At 48.1% G+C, this 19,977-nt stretch overlaps 1 protein-coding gene across 1 annotated transcript in view; it reads left to right on the forward strand.

Moving 5' to 3' along the window:
* The window catches only part of Csmd2 (CUB and Sushi multiple domains 2), a 553,852-nt gene that overhangs the window by 457,200 nt on the left and 76,675 nt on the right, over positions 1–19,977 (forward strand). The window contains 4 exon segments of the mRNA XM_047516471.1: positions 1,841–2,050; positions 7,449–7,637; positions 10,707–10,884; positions 12,170–12,315. Of these exon segments, the coding sequence (XP_047372427.1) occupies positions 1,841–2,050; positions 7,449–7,637; positions 10,707–10,884; positions 12,170–12,315 (723 nt within the window).

Below are 19,977 nucleotides of genomic sequence, written 5' to 3' on the forward strand. Positions count from 1 at the left end.
AGGATCTGGGAGCCCCCATAGCACTACATTCAGGCATGGGGCAGAGGAGCATAGGACGATGGAGGGCAGGGAGAGGGTCACACGCAGAGAAGGTTCAATGGCAGCCTGTTCCCTGTGAGGCCTGTGTTCCTCCATGAGGACACCCTATCTCTAAATCCTGGGTGCTTAGTCAGCTGTGGGGAGTAAGACGGCTGCAGGCCAGGTCACACAGGCCAGGATCCCTTGCCTGCAGGTGGGTAAAGAGCCTCTGCATTTATAAGCAGCTGCCACTAGATGGTGAACACAGTCCAGCTCTTTCCATCAGCTCCTTGAAGAGCCCTGGCTGGGCACGAAGGGACAGTTCTCTCCAGCATGGAAGGAGGCCCAGGGGGTGGAATGGCAAACACAGGCTCCACGAGCAATGGGTAGAGATGCTCATCACAAAACTGCAAATTGGAAACAGTCTACAGGTTCATTAGAAGGGGAGTGGATTGTGTGTTTGGGTAAGTCTAAGATGGACTTGCTTAATGTAGTTAAAATGAATGCATTTTATTTTTGTACATTAACATGGATTGACCTTGGAAAGCACAGGATTGAGTTATAAAGTTTTAAAACTGTATGTGCAACATAATATCATTTATGTAAATGTTTAAAACATAAACCCACACGCATATTTAAGATTCTACAACTAAACTGAAAGGATATCTTCCAAATCAACCTGGAGGCTGCTTCTGTGGAAGAAGGGGGAGGGGATGGGACAGGGCAGAAAGTGAAGGGTCTTCAACATTATGTCAGATCTTTATTTTATTCTTCACATAATCAGACACAAAAGCAATTCAATTACATAGATATGTTTATTCTAGGCAAATTACAAAGTACAGATGAGCAAATTTGAAATATCAGAATCAGTCTATAATCCCATCCTGCAAAGATAATCGGTAACAGCTTAGTTCCTACCATTAGAATATAATGCTCCCGAAGACTTCTGATCTTGCTTTTCCTTGGGGATGCCAAGCACAATCCTGCAGGGCAGAGGTTTAGAAAATATTGTTGGCAAATGAGTGAATATCCTTCTAGGTTTTTATCATATAAAAAAATTAGAATTGGATTCTACATGCTATTTTGAAATCTGATTTTCGCAACTGACAATATATCGTGGGCATTTTCCTATGCTCAGGAAAGTGATTTCTTTCAGTAACATTTTTCATAATAATCCAATTTTGAAAAATCTTATCAGCGAACAGACATTAATGTTCCTACCTCCATTCTCCGAAGCACATATAAATATGTACGCTAGGGACTTAATTAGATCCATCTCACCTGTCAGGTTGCTAGGAGATCTTGATTAACCCACTAAGAGCCCCCAAAATGTGAACTTCATTTGGCTTCTTAATGGAACTGATGGGATAATGGAGACTTCTAAGCCTTGTGTTTCTGAATCATCTTAAGGGTTCTAGAAAATGCCAGCATTAAAGGTCATGCCTTTTGAGTAAGTATGGGGTTGTGATTTTTAAGTAAAAAGTCTATTTGAGTGAAGCTATCTTAAATTGATATCAGACTTGTCACTCACAAATTAAATCAAGTGATGACCCTGAACTTTGTCTTTGGGAAAGTCAGATAGACTCAGCGTGGAGTTCTGAAATGTCTGATGCCTTCACTTTGGAATGAATAATAGGTCTCGTGGTCCAGCCTGAAGGCAAGAGAAGGGACTGGACTGGAAACTCAGAAAGCCCATCCTGGGAGCCATGACTGGGTGGGGAGTCAGTGGGGGGGACTCTGGGCTCCAGCGGGGATGCTTTCCTGGGGGCACTTGAAGCAGGACCCTGTGGCCTTGGCACTCTCTGCCTCTGTCTTGCCCTAGGAGCCCACATCCAGTTCCTGAACTTCTCTACGGAGCCCAACCACGACTTTATAGAAATCCGGAACGGCCCCTACGAGACCAGCCGCATGATGGGCAGATTCAGTGGAAGTGAGCTCCCCAGCACCCTGCTGTCCACCTCCCACGAGACCACTGTGTATTTCCACAGCGACCACTCCCAGAACCGGCCCGGGTTCAAGCTGGAGTACCAGGGTAAGGACAGGAGGGCCCTGCGGGCTCCTGTGCCCACCCCCATCTCTTGCCCCAAACCACCCGTCTTCCCAGCCTTCCGGGCCAGGGAGAGAGAAGCCCAGGAGGGGCGGGCGGGGCGGCAGGCCTGTGCAGAGACTGCCCTCTGGAGGCACATCTCCTGGCCCTGTGGCCACCTCTCCCCCTTGACAGCTTAAGTTCTGCTGCTCTTCCAGAGGGCAGGCCCCGTGCCTCTGAGGCTCCGCAAATGTCTAGACCAACAGCTTTCCCAGGGCAGATTTCTCCCGGGCATCCCTGACTCTCCAGTCAGCCGTTTCCCCTCAGGCTTGAGAAGCTGAACTAGTCCCTCAGGGTCCTTCCCTGCAAATCGGGCCCGATGACTGCCGACAAAGCTCTTCCCAGGACAGGATGGAGGACTCTGATAACAGTCCAAGGAGCACCCCTAGCACAAGGAGATGGGTTTTCCCGTGTGAGGCCCGACCGTGCTCATGGGGGCTCAACTCCCCACTGCTGCTGGTGCCCCTTCCCACTCCGATTCAGGTTTCTCCTGTGTGATGGGACCTCTGTCTGTGGACATTGTGCACAACCTGTGCAGCTGTACCTGGCCCTGAGTAGGCCCAGCTTCTCACTGGAATGCTTTCCTACTGTGACTGAATCATTTGTTCTAAACTCTTCCCAGATTCTTCCATTGAATTTTTTCAGATTTTTAGTATTTTTTCCAATACCAGTACATGATTTTGGAAAATGAAAACATAGATATTTTTGTGTTAGCACAGATTGCTATAACAAAATATCACCGTCTGGGTGGCCTACAAACAGAAATTTATTTCTCACGGTTCTGGATGGTGGGAAGGCCAAGATCAAGGTGCTGGCAGATTCTATGTCTGATGAGGACCTGATTTCTGGCTGGTAGACAGCACCTTCTAGCTGTGAACTCACTTGACAGAGGGGACAAAGGACATCTCTGAGGCCTCTTTTATCAGGACACTGATCCCGTCCTTGAGGGAAGACTTTCAAAGACCTCCACCTCCAAATACCCTCACACTGGGGAATAGGTTTTGGTGTGAATTTGGGGGTGACACAAATATTCACACTATACCACACATCACAGAAAATCAGAATTCCCTTCTAATCCCATCCCTACTACCCTACACAGAGAGGCCAGCTTTTAACAGTTCAATGTATGTTTCCCTAGTTCTTCTGTACATATACTGATGTAGCTCTATTACTACATTTTTAGCCAAAATAGAATCGTACTATAAATGCCATTTTGCTATTTTCTCTTTTCAAGTTAATTTTTAACCACACAGAAAAATCCACCAATACATTCACCTAGTCGGAGAAAGAAAAGAGAGGGAGAAACATTCTGGATGAAGGCTAAGCTGTCTTTGTCTGTAGCCTCTAAACCCAGGATTATTCCCCAGAAACAACTACTGTTCTTTTGATGTGAACTTCTCAGACGTTTTTCTGGGCTTCGACCTGTTATATGTGACAGGGAAGAAAAAGTAATGTTCCACAAAGTTCCCAGCCATGCTTTCTGTATAAAGAGCTACGTATAATTTTCTGAGACGTGGTTTTTCTCTCAGCACAGCCTGGAGCACCTCCCTTGTCCGAGAGGAGCACGAAACAAGAACTGGGCTTCTTCTCCAGGGACAGCTTTAAAGGGTGTCCCATCAGGTGGCTGCAGCTGGGTTGGATACACAGGGAATGCTCCTCAGTGTGTTTATTTGTCTGGGGCAGGAGATTTTCAGAGTGTGACCAGGTTTGTCACCTGTGGAAGGGGCCATAGCAGGAGGGCCTCAGTTAAGAACTGGGCCTCAGCAAACAGTGCTGATAGTAAGGAGGCTGCCACCCTCAATCACATGTGGGCTTGTCACAGAGCGTGCCCATCAGGTGGAGGGTGCCGCCTCTTCAGTGGGTAGTGATGCATTAGATGGCCATGGTGACTCACAGTGTCTGTCGCCTGAGAGGCCTGGTTCCAAGTCCACGGTCAGTGCTCCTTGCTGGGATAGACACAGCATCTCACACCAATGCCTCCCCTCTGACTTATTTTGCCAGGGTGGCCATCACAAAGGACCACAAACCCAGTGGCCTGAACAACAACAACTTATTGTCTGGCAGCTCTGAGACTGGAAGTCCAAGATCATGTGTTGTCAGGGCTGGCTCCTTCCTGAGCTCAGAGGAATGACTGCTCCGGGTGTCTCCCTAGCTCAGGTGGTTGGCAGCATCTTGGTTTTTGGTGTTGCTTCATCTTCTCATAGTGTTCTCCAGAGGTGTCTATCTCCAAGCCCCTCTCTTTTCTTGATTGACACACAGTAATTGTACATATTTAGAAGGTATAATATGGTGTTTCCTTATGTGTATACATTGTGTCTGATCAAATCAGGGTCATTAGCATATCCATCACCTTAAACAATTATCATTTTTCTGTAGTGGGGGAAGACTTGAAGCAAAAGGAGTCCTTCCACATTTAGTAGAAACGTAAATTAGAGCCTTTATGGAAAATAGCATGGAGGGTGCTGAAATTTCCCCTTTTTAGAAAGACATCAGCCACATTGGATCAAGGTCCACCCTAAAGACTAATGTAGGTAAGATAGGTGAAAGCCCCTTCTCCCAGTGAATCACATTCTGAGGTGCTGGGGATTAAGACTTCACATCTGAAAATGCAGGAGACACAGTTTAACCCAGGAGCTCGCTCCCTGAGGCTTGTCCTCTCTGATAAATAGAACTGTTGAAACACCACCATTGTTACAGGACAGCTGCTTGGGCCCACCCCACATCTTCACCCCCAGTTGGCCACAGTCCACTCACTAAGTCCATTGTGATAGGACAGTCACTCTTGCTTGTAAGCCCACTCGTCTCTGTAGAGATGTCCTTGGATGGGGACCTCAGACTCTCCATTAACTCCTCCCACCCCCAAAGAGACCTAACCACCCAGGGGGTCCTAGCCCCTGACGCAGCCGATCCCTCAGCCCCAGACTCCCCTTTCTTTGGAGAGAGTCCTGCTGAGCCTACCCTGCCCAAGGAGCCCAGCTGGCCTTCAGGCTTCAGGACAACAGGCCCACACTCTGGGTCAGCGTTTCCCTCTGTGACATGCCTGCTGCTTCCACTGAATTCACACATCGAGGCATTCAGCCCTGCTGGGAGGATCTTCCCTGTGGGAGCACAGCGGGAGGGAGGACCCGGGTTTGCATATGGAGACCCAGCCCTGCACCAGGAGAGGCCAGTGATGTCCACTGCAGAGCCTCCATCTGGGGCAGGGCCCCCTCCACTCACGTTTCACCTTCAGGATTTGCCCAGACATTCCCCTGAGTCACAGGCCCGCTGCTCCCTCCACACCTGCCCGTGCACCATGGTCCTAATGACACCTGTAGAGCCACACGTGGCCTCAGGTCACCTGCCCCCTGAGAATGGAGCTCAGCGTCCATTAAGGCTTCTTGTTTGAGAGATCCCAACCTCCCAGACAAGTAGTCTCTAGTGCTGGAAGCCCAAGTACCTGCACTGAGGCCTCCGGTCCGTGACAGGCCCAGAGTGACAGGCCCAGATGATTCTCCCTGCCCAATAAGCCTGCATCCTCACTTACCCTCCCTCAGCCTGAGGAGTCGTGCCTTGTAAACAAGCTCTGGCATTGCCCGTCCCCAGGCGTTCCCTTTATGGGAAGGCCCAACTTCACGGAAGAGCCATCTGTCCCCACTGAGGCTAGTTCTGTCAAACAAACCCAGTTCCCTGTGGTCCCTCGGCTGTCCTTGGAAGAAGTCCAACTCTTCCCTCTTCCTCAAAATGCCTGAGTTGGACACTCCAGAGTTTTCAGATGGGCCTTCCTTTCCCATGGGCCATAAGCTCCTCCTGTGAGGCTCCCAGTTCATCAGACTTACCTCACTCCTCCAGACTCTCAGGAGGGTTATGTTCAGATAGAACTTAAATGATTAAGACATGTCACCGTTCCAAAATGTTAGGCATCGTCACTCCTCATGTTTTAAATGGTGGCACTTTGTTTGAAATCGTGTGTCCCCACTGAAGTGTCTCCTTTGGGACAACCCAGCTCCTGTCCCTGAGGAGTCCTACCTTGGGAAACTCAGTGAGTTCTCCTCAGAGAGTCTAGTTCTGTCCCCGAGGTCCCACCTCTCCCTTTGAAGCTCCTTCCAGGGACCAGGCTCTGAGATGCGTCTCAGTCTCAAAAGAATCCAGGTAGCTCTCACAGAAGTTCTTCTCCTTGTGAAAAGCTCCTCCCACCAGAACGTTCCCCAAAGTGACACCCGCCCCTCTCATCAAGGCAGCTCCAGCTGCTAAGGCTCAGCCACCCTCTTCAGGGTCCTCAGAGTCCTGGGTCCCCGTAGCTCCCACCCAGGCTTTCTCAAATGACCCAACCCATCCCATCGGTGGCCTCCCTGGGCAACAGGCTCCCCGCCTCCACCACGACGTTCATGGCCACGTGAAACACCCACCTCAGCCGTGATGGCCGAGTGGGTGCACAGGAAAGGTCCTCTGTGAGGCCATGGCTGTTTGTATTGTTATTATGCATGATAAACGCATCCACGTCCAAGAGCATCCGTTCCATCTCTGCCGCGCCCGCTGAGAGCTTCTGCTGTGGGAACAGGCCTTCTCCTCCCAGCGCTGATTTCCTTTGCAAAATGGGCCCAATTACTACCACAAAGGATACTCCTCGTCCTGTGGACCCAATTAGTGGGAGGCTTTGCTCTGCGGTGCCCGCTCAGCGTCTCCCTCAGCACCTGCCCCTCGCGGATGGGCCTCAGCTTTGCCCATTAAAGCATCTTCTTTTGAGTCAGGCCCACACATGCTCATGGGGGCAGCGTTTCTGCTCTTTCGAGACACATTCCCACCAGCCCTGCTCGTCCCTCTGAAGAGTCGGTATCCCTGCTGCAGGCCGGCTGACTTCCACCGGGTCCTGCCTGCCTGCCTTCGAGGTTCTAACTCTGCAGCATGGGGCGGGTCCTCTCCTGCCCTCACTGCATGCTTCCTGTGTCGCGATCTCCGTCCTCGTCCCATGAGATTTATATGAAAAACCCTGGGCCGATGCCTGGCCCCAGATGAGCACTCAACGAACAGCAGTTCAACCTAGCGATGTGTTCCCTGAGCCTCCTGTTCCCACGGGGACACTAACAGTATTTATCGAGATCTTACCGTGTGCCGGCACCGTGCACAGGGCTATGCATACGACATTCCACTCGGTCCTCACCAGAACCACTTTATAAATAAGAAAACTGGGTGATATACAAACTGCAGGACTTACCCCAAGCCAACAACTAGTAGGTGACAGGGGTTCATCAGAGTCCAAGACTTGGTGCTTCACCCTGTGCTAACCCTCGGCGACTGCTGTGTTCTGACTGGGAGGGAAATACCCAGGGAGAATACAACGACCTCCTCTCCCGATGTTTTCCAGCCTATGAACTTCAAGAGTGCCCAGATCCAGAGCCGTTCGCCAATGGCATCGTGAGGGGAGCTGGCTACAATGTTGGACAATCAGTGACCTTTGAGTGCCTTCCAGGATATCAGCTGACTGGCCACCCGGTCCTCACATGTCAACATGGCACCAACCGGAACTGGGACCACCCCCTGCCCAGGTGTGAAGGTACGTTCCTCCCTGGTCGCTGGTGATCCTTCCTGGGGTGGTCACAGGGACAGACCTAGAGCAGCCTCACATTCCTCCTGCCTTCCATGGGATCACCAATACTCAGTGGTCCCAGCAAAGCTTATCCATCCTATTATTGTGAGTTGTGACCCAGTCTAGCCAGGGACAGGTACCCTAGGGAGGACCTGGGAGAGATGGGAACCATCGCCACAGGAAAGACATACCCAGCCCTTAGGAAGATCCACCGAGATGTCCCCAGTTGGAAGGGAAGGTTGCAGATGAGGGACTAGGAGCCCAGCAGGGTGCTGCGGGGTGGAGGTAGTTAACCACGGCCCCTTCCCAAAGGGAGAAGAAAGTGAGCCTCTAATGAGTCTTGCTTCCGCTCCTCCTCCCCACCCCTGCATTGCTCTCTCCTCCCTCCGTGTTCCTGGAGATTGCCAAGTCGATGCCAGGGAAGTGGAGGTGGCACTTTCTCAGGTCTTCTTCCTTGACCAGAACCAGGATGACCCAGAGGTTGTGCAGCCTCTACCCCCATCCTCTTTCCTTTTTCACTCCGCCAGCCCCAAATTTTCAGTTTCTTCCTGAGCAAAACAGGTCACTTGATGAATGCGGAGGACCTCGCGGATGGCTCACTCACGGTGAGCTCTCACTCGCCACTCCCCAGGCAGCAGGAGACCAGCACTGTGCCATTCTGGAGTTGGAATATAAGACGTTGGTTTCTAAAGCTCTGCAGTGATCAGAGCTATCCCGTGCAGGGCTGGTCATTCTGGAACTACTCTCTGGCCATGTGACCAGCCTCACTGAGGGCTTTGTTCCCTTTTTACGCCTTTTTATGTCATCACGGGAGAGAGACAAGAGCAATTCTTTCTCAGTCTGCTCTCGGAGCCGGAAGCTCCTCTCCCTCCCGAGGAAGCTCCTTTCCTGATCTCGTCAGCGCATACTTTCTTGCTCTTCTCACCGCCTTTCTGCCCGTGCCCACGTTCACGGTCATCTCTTCTTTGTCCCTTAGGCGTTGTTCTTCTTTGGAGTTCTGTTCTAGACTGCCTTCTCTTCTTTCTCTCATCCACTCTCATATCCCCAAATGCCATCTTTGTCTGCATCCTGTATCTCCTGAGAACCATACCTGAATATCTAATTGCTTACTTATTATCTTCACTTATTATTATTCTAATTATTACTACCATTACTGTTACCTTCACTTATTTCAGAGGCCTCTACATCTCAACATATTGGAAACTGAACTTACCGTCTTTCTGTCACGAGGCTGAAATCCCCATTGAGCAATGGGCACGCCTGGAGCCCCTAATTTGGGCACCCTCCCTTCTGCTCTTCTCCCATATGCACCAAGTCCTGCTTGCTGTATGCTAACTTTATTTCACATGCATCCTCCTCAATCCACCACCTCCACCTTAATCCAGGCCACCATTAGACAGATGCACCTGCTCACTGGCCGGACGTCACCCCACACTGAGCCAGTCCGCCCACAGCCTTACGTTCATTCCTCAGTACTTTCTTCAGCAGGCCGTGAGTGGGCCCCCAAGACGCCCCTGCTCAGAAGCCAGCCAGGCATCCCCTCTCCCTCGGGTAGACTCTACACCATAAGGTAGCACAGCCTGCTTCCCTCCCAGTATTCTGTTTCTTCCCATGCTCTTTCTTCCTAGGTAACATTCCTCTCCACTCTGCTTAGTCCCAGTCACCCCTTGGGTCTGAGCCTAAATGAATTCTACTGGAAACACTTCTCTCCGAAGACCAGATGCCAGGTTTCCCCAAATGTCATGGCATTTGACATTGGGCATTTCATGATGAAGACAGGCCCCATCTTGTGGCATCGATGCTGATATTCTTGGCTGTGCCCCAGTGGGTACCATAGGACAAAACTTGAGTGCCCTGTTCCTACTCTCTCCCCAGGCCTTGCCTGGCACCAGGTGGATATTACCCATATGGAGCAGAGGTGGTGTGTCCATGTGCACAGCTTTTAGGATAAATTCACAGGAACCCCACCTTCTGCAGGTGGAATTCTTTCTCCTCAGTCTGATCTGCCCTTGTTCAGATGTCTGCTTGATGCTCCATATCAGTCCTAAATACTCATTATTCTGGACCAGGGTATTTGAGCTCTGTTGCTGTTGTGTTATTGTTTTGCCCAACATCCCTGACAATTGAGTCCAAATACCATGGAGGCCTCAAGCCTCTTCCTCCCCTGCCTAAAACCTAGATGAGAGTGGATCTAACATCAGCTCCTACTTTGGGAGAACAGGAAGATAAGTTGAGAGGGCCACATCTATGTAGCAGAGGCCTCCTTTGTGGGTAAGATATTGGATCAAAGGGTTTATTCACTTATTTACTCATTCACATGTTTATTTACTTATCGTGGTGCTGGGGATCAAAACCAGGGCCTCACACATGCTAGGCAAGCGCAGTGCCACTGAGCTGAGTCGACAGCCTGGGCTGAACATTTGACAGGCATCCCTGCGCCTACTTGCCACTGGTTCTGTGAGTGGTGTTCTCAGCGTCACTTCACTGGGGAGGAAACAGGCTCCAAGAGACTGCACTACTCATCCTGGGTCCTCTGGTCCATAAGTAACCTGCCCATGACCTGGACCCAACCTCAGCCTCGTCACAAACATCCTCAACTCTAAGTCAAGTCCAGAAGGGTCACGAAAGAGTGAATCAAAGACAATAAGAGACATTCCCTAACTTCTTAGTTTTTCCCAGAAAAAGTACTGCAGCCCTCGCCCTAATGTCAGCTCCTTCCCTTTCCTAGGAGGACACAAGTTTCCTTGTGTCCTTCCTGCTTGGCAGGACTCTTCCATGAGGAAGGGAGAGAGAGGAGGCCAAGGGTGAGACCAGCCCGCAGAGGCACCGTCAGCGACAATTGAGGGCCAGGGGAGTGTGGGGCTGGCGGCTAGAGCCGGTCACCCTCAGCCCAGCCCAGTCTCCTTTCCTCCATCCACACAACCCCCTGATGGAATCACTGGTGCTGGGAACTGGGATTTGTTAGGAAGCCCTCTGAGCTCACAGGTGGGGGGGAATCTCCAGAACTCATATCTGTTTGTGTCCCCTCCCTGGCAGTTCCCTGCGGCGGGAATATCACCTCTTCCAATGGTACCGTGTACTCGCCGGGTTACCCCAGTCCGTACTCCAGCTCCCAGGACTGTGTCTGGATGATCACTGTGCCCATTGGTCATGGTGTCCGCCTCAACCTCAGCCTGCTGCAGACAGAGCCCTCCGGAGACTTCATCACCATCTGGTAGGGCCAGGCACCATGCCAACAACCAGTTAGACAAGAGCGTTGTGGGCTCTCTGCTGGGTTGAGGCTCAGCTACCATTAGTCATTAGGATTCCTTGAAGGGAGAGCAATGGGCTCCCAACCTGGGTCCTTCCTAGGGGCCAGTGAAAGTACCAAAGGGGGTGTTAATGGGAGTGGGCATGGATAATGAGGCTTTCCTCAATGTTTCTAGAATTCAGACCAATCTTCTACATATTCCTAAGATAAGCTACTCAGACTAATGGAAGAAGTAGAATTTTATAAAGTCCCTCTGGTCATCTCATGCTGAGCCAGTGCTGTCCAACAGAACTTTCTGCACTGATACAAGTGTTCTACATCCATGCTATCCAATATGGTAGCCACTAGACACATGTGCCAACGAGTGCTTGGTCCAACATGGTAACCCCTAGACACATGCTACTGAGCATGTGGATGTAAGTGGAGTGACCAAAGAACTGATTTAACATTTTTATTTAATTTTAATGAACTTAAATGTCCATAGCCACATATGGCTAGTGGTTAAACTGGACAGTTCAGCACTGATTTATGAAGTTATGTATCATACAACAAGTTAATTTTTAAATGAAAATACAGATATTTTGTGAATAAGGGAGGTTTCCTAGACAATATTTTTTCCATACCACTGGATCTCTGAACAAAATTATCCTGTAATTTTTAAATTCCTTTGTTTGGAACTTAGTGCCATTGGGGGAATCAGCAGGGGATAGTGGGATTCTTTTCCCAAACTCCCAGTTCTGGATCATTGTAACCAGACTATCCTGAGTTAATTTCTAACTAAATTTCCAAGCAATAGGTAAGAACAGGTAGGAGGGATTAGATAAGTGCTCAGGGTAAAATCCTTTGTCCAGAAAGGCAATGTGGGTATGTCTCTTTGGGGACAAGAAAATGAGGCTGGCATGGATAACAGTGTGAAGTTCTACAGCAATTCCTCAGCCCTGTCCTAAGGCTGCACAGATGGGAGGACTGCAGGGAGACTCTCAGCCCTGCACTGTGGCACCCATGTTACCCCGGACCCCGTTTCAGGGACTAGGCTGGTGAAGAAGAATCAGGGTGAACCTTCACTGATTCCACCAACTCCGTTGGGAGACAGAGTCGGGGGGGATTGGAGAGAGGCGTTTAGGACATTGCAGAAAGAAGAGTCATAAGTCACCCATTCCTGGTCTCTCTTAAGGCCACTGATGGCACCAGGGAGAGCAGGCAGCCACCGTGACTGGTGACATGCCAGGACCTTCTTTCCTACGTGCAGGGATGGGCCACAGCAGACATCTCCACAGCTCGGAGTCTTCACCCGGAGCTTGGCCAAGAAAACAGTGCACAGTTCAACCAACCAGCTCCTGCTCAAGTTCCACCATGATGCAGCCTCGGGTGGGATCTTTGCCATCGCCTTCTCTGGTCAGTATGAATCTTGTCCTGGTGGGAAGGGCAGGCTCTCAAGTCAAGATTGGACTTGACCCCTGACTCCACCATCTGCTAGCTGTGTGACTTCTAGTGAGTCACATAGCCTCCCTAAGTCTCCACGTCTCAAAGTCCTTGAAGTCATGAGAGGTAATGGACTAGCCTGTGTGGGAGCTCCCAGCACAGGACTCCATCCGTACGAGTTCTCCCTCTCATCACACCACTGGGGCGGAAGAACGTGAGTCTGATCCTGGGTGCTGAGCCTAGGTCTCCTCAAGTTCATTCATCCACATCAACTCATGAGCTGACCTGTCCATTTACCTGTGCCAAACTTGTTCCTTAGCACCCTCTAGTGGGTACTTCCCCTCCAAAGGGATCTGGAGCCTCTGCTGACTCTCAGGAATGCTGTGATTTTAGGCACAAAGACAGGATGAGCATGAAGAGTTCAGGGTTGCTGGCAGCTCATTCTCTTCTAAGAATCCCAAGTTAGTTATGAACCTGGCTATCTTCTCATGTTGTTATAGCAGACACTGCATTAGAAAAACAAAATCATAGAAAGGTCTCTTAAGCCCCCCCATGGAGGAATGTCCATGTTCACAATTTACAGATTATTACATATGTTTGAAACAGAAATCAGGAAAAGCGGATTTCAACCCTGGCTCCACCCTGAGTTGGGTGCATGGTACTGTGACCTTTGTACAGGAGAGCTGTTGATTCATCTAAGCAATGAATGGTTTGGACCTTTTGGCCTCTAAGATTACTGAAAAAATGAAGGCAGATATTATCACTCCCATTTTGTAAATGAGGAAACAAGGACAAAGGAAGTTTTCAGGACATCCCCAGAATGTGCAAATAGAACTGGGAACAATACCCAGGTCTTTGGTTTCTGCAGTATCAGCTCTGGTGTGAGTGCACTTATAGAAACTTGAACATAACTCAGCCCTGAGCCCATGGAAGAGGTAGCTGTAGAAAACCAGATCCAGAGAGAGAGAGTGTAAAGATGGCAGGCAGCTCCCGCCACCATCCCAGGAGCGGTGACCCAGAGACAAGACTCTGCCCTCTGGATTGGTCTCAGTACCCACAGCCCTCTTGTTGAACACACCTCTCCCCCCCAAAAAAATGGAACCCACACCTTGAAGTGATTTCATTTCAACTCTCTGTCACTGCTCCCTAGAGTGAGCACGGACTCGAGTCACTGGCTTGGGTTCAAATGCTGGCCCTGCCACGTGTGGACTGTGAGATCTTAGGTCTCTCAATTTACTTTTCTAGTCCTCAGTTTCATTAGCCACAAAATGGAAATGATATCAGTACTAACCTCACAGGGTTACATAATATAACACATGGAAATCCTTAACTTCAGCCCGAGGTACAAAAGTACTCAATAAATGGCTATGTCCGATTTCCGTCACTGTGACTAAATACCTGAAATATACTACTTAAATGAGCAAAAGCTTATTTTCACTCAAGGTTTAGGGATTCCAGTCCATGGCTGCTTAGCCCCTTGCTTTGGTCCTGTGGTGAGGCAGGGAGTGTACAGAGAAGCAAAGCTGCTCACCGCATGCTGCTGGGAAGCAGAGAGAGAGGGAGAAGAGGGCCTCGGGTCCCAGCGTCCCCCCCAGGACACGCCCCTCGTGAGCTCACTTCCCTCCACTGATGGTTGCACCACTTCCCAATAGTGCCACAGGCTGGTGACCAAGCCTTTAGCACAGGCCTACGGGCGACATTTGAGATCACAATTGCAACAGTGGAGGTGGTAACAGTCTCTCGTGGTTATTACTATAACATTCTAGAGGGGCAGGGAGATGGTACCTTGGCGCTAGGCCAGATCTCTTACTCCTAGCTAAGCAGGACCAGGGGAAGGAGGCTCAGCCCAGACCCGGCATCCTTAATCCTGAGTTCTCCCGCGCAAGTCCTCATAAAGGGCTCTTGCTTCAGGGTGGATCGTGGGCACTGTGCCCTTCTGCCTCGCAAAAGAGACAAGCGGCCCTTGCTGTAGTCCGAATGCTTATGTCCCCCTAAAATTTGTATGTTGAAATCTTAACCCCAAGGAGGTGGTATTAGGAGGAGAGATCTTTGGGAGTGATTCAATCACGTGGGCAAAGCTTTCATGAGGGGGACTAGCGCCCTTCCGAGAGGCCCGAGGGAGCTCATTTACCTCTTCCTCCATGAGGGACACAGTGAATAGACATGGACCAGAGAGCAGACCCTCACCTGACACCCAATTTGCCAAGGCTGTGATCTTGGACTTCCCAGACTCCAGAGCTGTGAGAAGTGATTCCTATTGTCTATAAGCCACCCAGGCTATGGTAACTTGTTAGAGCAGCCCAAACAGACTAGGTGGCCCTTACGCCCCAGCTTCAACCACAGTCCAAGGTCTCATTGACCAGAGGAGGGGGCAAAGGCCTGGGTCAAGAGAGGACCTACTGCTGTGTTAGACTGGGGACTCAAATGGGAGAAGCCCCAGACTAGGGCAAAGCAAGCAAGAGGCCCGTCCCATGCCTCAGAATCTTGACAAAATGTAGACAATGTCATGGGTATATGAAGTGAATGTAGCGTGGATATGCAGTTTAAAGAATAATAAAATGAACACCACCACTGAGCCTAAGAAAAAGAACAACTGGGCTTTCGAAGTCCCTGCTCTTTCCTCAGCACATTCTCCTCCCCTACCCCTAGAGTTAATCATAATCCTGAAGTTTTTGTGAATCATTCATTACTTTTCTTTATAATTTTGTTATACATATGTATTTCTCCAAAAATAAACCTTGCTTAATTTTGCATGTTATTTCCATTACATAAATGGAATCATTCTATAAATGTCTGTTAGAGCTGTTGCTATAACACAATGCCTCAGATTGGCTAATGCATAAAGAAAAGAGGTTTATTGATTTCAGAGTTTTGGAGACTGAAAGTCCAAGACCAGGCGACCCCTCAGTTGAGCGTCTGGTGAGGGCTTTGTAGTGGATGGCATCACAAGGGTGGGAATATGTGTGGAAGAGATCACATGGAGAAACAGGAAGGCAGAGAGACCAAGGAGCCAGGCTCACTGTTTTTGTAACCCACTCTCACAAAAACTAACCAGGATGCAGTAGGAACTACATCCAAGGCAGGACTTCCAGTGACCTATCTCCCACTAGTTCCCACTTCTTCAAGGTGCCACCAGTGCTTGAAATTGCCACACGGGTGAGCAAGTTTCTTGCATATCTTTGTGAGGCAAACCACAGCCAATATTCTTCATTGGCTTGATTTGTTTCACTTAAAAAATCAAGTGTTTGAAATTCATGCAGATGCGTATGATTGTTCTTAGCTCATTTTCAGTGCCGTATAGTATTCCATCACATGAAAATGCAATTGTTCATCTAGTTTATTGTTAATGAAAACTTAGGTCCTTTTATTTCAAACAGTAAGAATGTTGTTGTTGTACATTCCTTCTTATGAATGTTGCACACCTTCATAAGAGTTTCTCTGGAGAACAAGCCCTTCCAGAGTCATGACGTTATAAGCGTGCACGTGTATGCGATTTCACCCAGTAATGAGAGGTTTGTCTTACAAATTGGTCGTAACAATTTACACTCTTCCTAGCAAGTCAGGAAGTATTTGTTTCCATTGCTCTGCACCCTTGCATACACTGGGTTTTATGGGACCTTTACATTTGATCAATCTGGTGGATTCATGGACTGGCATTTCACCTTTATGTTAATGAGGTTGCGCATCTTTTGTATCTTTACTGACTGCCCCTCCTTCTTGTTCCGTAAAATGCCTGCTACCCCTTGAGATTCCTTCCGCCAAAGAGAGGGAGAGAGCAAACAAGTAAGTGGGCGATATAAATCTCTGCAGTTTGTAACAAGGGCTATGGAAGAAACAAGTAAGAGTAAGACAGCAAGTAGAACAGAGAGGAGGTCTACTCCCTGTGGAGCAATGAGGGCAACCAAAGAGGTGGTACTTCAGAGGAGAACTAAAGGAAACAAAAGTTAGAGCTGCAAACAGCTGGGAGTGGGGCTCAGGTGGGGCAGAGAATGTCCACCTTCCTATGGGCTAATATCAGCCCTAAGTAACTTAAGTAACTTTTTGTTTTTTTGTTTTTGGATACCGGGGATTGAACTCAGGGGCACTTAACCACTGAGCCACATCCCCAGCCCAATTTTGTATTTGATTTACAGATAGGGCCTCACTAAGTTGCTTAGCTTCTCACTTTTTGCTGAGGCTGGCTTTGGATCCTCCTGCCTCAGCCTCCCGAGCTGCTGGGATTACAGACTTGTGTCGCTGTGCCTGGCTTACTTTCTTTTTATATAATGATCAATTAGCAGCAGAAGAAAATACCTTAAGGGAACCTATGAAAATATTCTATGACTGTTTTCAAAAAGAGAAAATAAGGTTTAAATTGCAGAGAAATTTTTCCTTAAAAAGACATATTGTTTAGGTAATAGAAGTAAATTTTAGAAAGTCTCTGCTTCTGCTTTTACATAGGAGTATAGATCACATGGACTCCAAATAAAAGGAAGGCTGTCAAAACAACAGGCAGAGATGAAAAGAGATTTCTGGACTGAGGGATAAATATAAGAGGAACTAAATCCTTTCCCTTCCTGGACAATCCAGTCCCAAGGCCATTAGATGGAACAAGGCAGAACGGATGTCCACACCTGTCAAGGTGGGAAGGAAGGGGAACCTTTGTGATCCAGGCCACGGAGGGGAGAAGGAAGTCCACCCTGCGGGGCTGCCTGGCATGGGAAGCTGAAGCCCATGGCGGGCGAGAGGGCTTCTATACAAGAGCGAGCCGGCCTGGGGTGTCAGAGCTCAGAGCAAGACGAGCAGCAGCTGTGTAGGGTTTTGGAGACAAAGCAAACCAGCAGGGGGTGGGGGGTCGGAGCGTGGGTAGGTGAGGAGGCAGAGTGACAGGGGGATGAGAACTAGGGTCCAGTTAATAGTTAATAGGCTAAGGATAACAGAAGGCAGGCTCCTCATGGCAGAACAGAGACTTAGAAACACAGGAGGAGCAACACGTAGGATATAGCCAGTGGTACGTCCTACCTCTGAATTGGAGATATCAGCGTGCATTGCAGAGTTCAGGACTCAGAGGGTGTGTGTGTGTGTGTGTGTGTGTGTGTGTGTGTCTACATTCGTGCCCACACATACGCCTTAGCTCTTTCAAGTGAGAGGGCTTGGGAGCCACGTCTCCCCAGTAACAAGGAGCACATCTAGCACCAGATCCTGGTTTCTAAATGGCCTTTTCCACTAAAATGGACCAAGGCTTCTAGAAGAAATGGCTCATCCCAGCACTGGGGCAGAGAAGTGGAAAATGAGCCAGAAAGCATCTTACAGCAGAAAATAAGGAGATGCCCAAGGAAAGATGGAGCTGTCAAAAGGACTTGGAGACTGGCTTGAAGGAACCCCTGCTGACCATACTGGGGCTGATTTGAACAACATCGAAGTCATTAGTAAAGGTAACAAATGGCCGCCTGGTGAATAAGGCAAGACACTATGTCTAACCACACAGACATAAGCGAATGCATTGCAAGTTTTATGAGAATGGAATATTTGCATAGTTCCAAACTGCATCCTTTAAAATAACTGCAAAAAGAGCTAGAATGGCTTTCGAGTGGAGAAGCTAGAATTTGCCACCATGACCACAGGATTCTGGTCAGGATCATCAGGGATGGGACCCCCAGAAATCAGACACTGGCTGAGAGGACACAGTGAGAAGAACTGGCCATCCCTCCCGCGACGGTCCAAAGATGCACGACCTGAGTCTACTCAGGAGGACGCAGAGGACAAACCAAAATGAGGAGCGTGCTAGAAATTCACTGCATGTATTTGGCAAACGTGTAAAGGCCACGAAGGTCAAGGAAAGACTGTGGAACTGGACCAGACTACAGGAGGCCACAGAGACATGGAACCAGCACCACACGATGCTGAGCTGGAGCCGTCTGCTGCTTGAGACTTTACTGGGACAAGCAGGGAATCTTGCATGAGGTGGGAGATTCAAGGGCAGTGACATATGACGCTCATCTCCTGATCTTGATGGTTGCTTAATGGTTGTGTGGAAGAATATGCTTGTTTGTAGAAAATATATGCTAAAAAATTCCAGGGTCACGAGGCATCATGTGAGCTACTTTTAGTCAAACATTTCATGGAATTAAAGGTTTTGGTGCTACCGTTCCAACTTTTTAAAAAAATGTTTACAGACTGCATTTTGATTAATTGATGGGTACAACTTTTCATTTCTATGGTTGTGCATGATGTAGATTCATAAAGCAGTGTGAAGATTCCTCAGAAAACTTGGAATAAACCCACCTTTTGACCCAGTTATCCCATTCCTCGGTTTATACCCAAAGGACTTAAAATTAGCATAGTACCATAGTGCAGCCACATCAATGTTTATAGCAGCTCAATTTACAATAGCTAGATTGTGGAACCAACCTAGATGACCTTCAACAGATGAATGGATAAAAGAACTGTAGTATATATACACAATGGAATATTATTCAGCCATAAGGAAGAATAATATGATGGCATTTGCAGATAAATGGATGGAATTGGAGAATATCGTGCTAGGTGAAATAAACCAATCCCAACTTTTCCTATACTTTTGTGACTGTTTCAAATTAAAATTTGTAACTAAAAGGGAAGCTAGATAGCAAGAAATAAGATTGAAAAGAAATGCAGTAACAATTTAAATCAGCCCAGGGATCAGCAAGGAGAACCTACACTGTAGAAAAACTATTGAGAAAAGTGGAGAACAAACCCAAAAATGTTTGCAGGAGGAAGGAGAGGGACAGAGACTTGAACTTGGTTGGGAGAAGATGGTGAAGAGGAGACCAGTGAAGAAAGATCCTGCCTACGGATGGAAAATATATATCTATAAAGAAAAGAGCCGAAAGGATGAAACAGAAATAAATGCAACTTTCCTGAGATGAAGGAAGGCCTGTTTAGGTAGAGTGAACGGGCTGACTGTATAGCAGGAGAAATTGAAAACAGCCAGGCAGTGTTTTCAAATTCTCAGGATGGAGGGTAGGAGAAATCCACTAGAATCCAGGCTGAGAAAGTTTCCTTAAAGGAACCCAAGTCGGCAATTCTCAGGCCAATGTTTGGCATTGGATTGCAGAAAAATAAAAGACACATTTCAGTAAGTGTGCAAGGGAGAAAAATGTCGGTGTGAAGGGAAGAAGCAGTCACCTGTTGGATGTGGGAGCTTAATGAGACTACTACCCTAGTCTCAATCTGAGCTGTCACTCAAGGACATAATCAGACAAGGCAGAGTGAACCAAGAACTCAAAATAAAGGACACATATTAAAGAAAAGAGTAAAGTGGGAATCGTTGGTACCAGCTAAGCACAGATTTAAGTCTAAGTAATAATTGAAAATAGAAATTCAAAGCAGAATGCAAATACAGCAACCACTCTTAAAATATTAAAATAATAGTTTTATATTAACAAGTGCCCAAATAGATAGAAGAGAAATAGGAAAATGTCCTCATCTTTCACTGGGTGGGGTCAATTGTTGACTGTGTTAATTAGAGAAATAAGGGCTTCAAGTCTATATTATAGTCACTAGTAAATTTATTGAGTATACTTCTACTCTCTATAAAAATGCTTCTAAATCACTAAAAAGAGGCAAATAAATCATCTTAATATAAAGGTAGAAAGCAAAGAAGACTGTTTAGGA

This window comes from Sciurus carolinensis, chromosome 1 (genome assembly GCF_902686445.1).
Source record: "Sciurus carolinensis chromosome 1, mSciCar1.2, whole genome shotgun sequence".
NCBI lineage: Eukaryota > Metazoa > Chordata > Mammalia > Rodentia > Sciuridae > Sciurus > Sciurus carolinensis.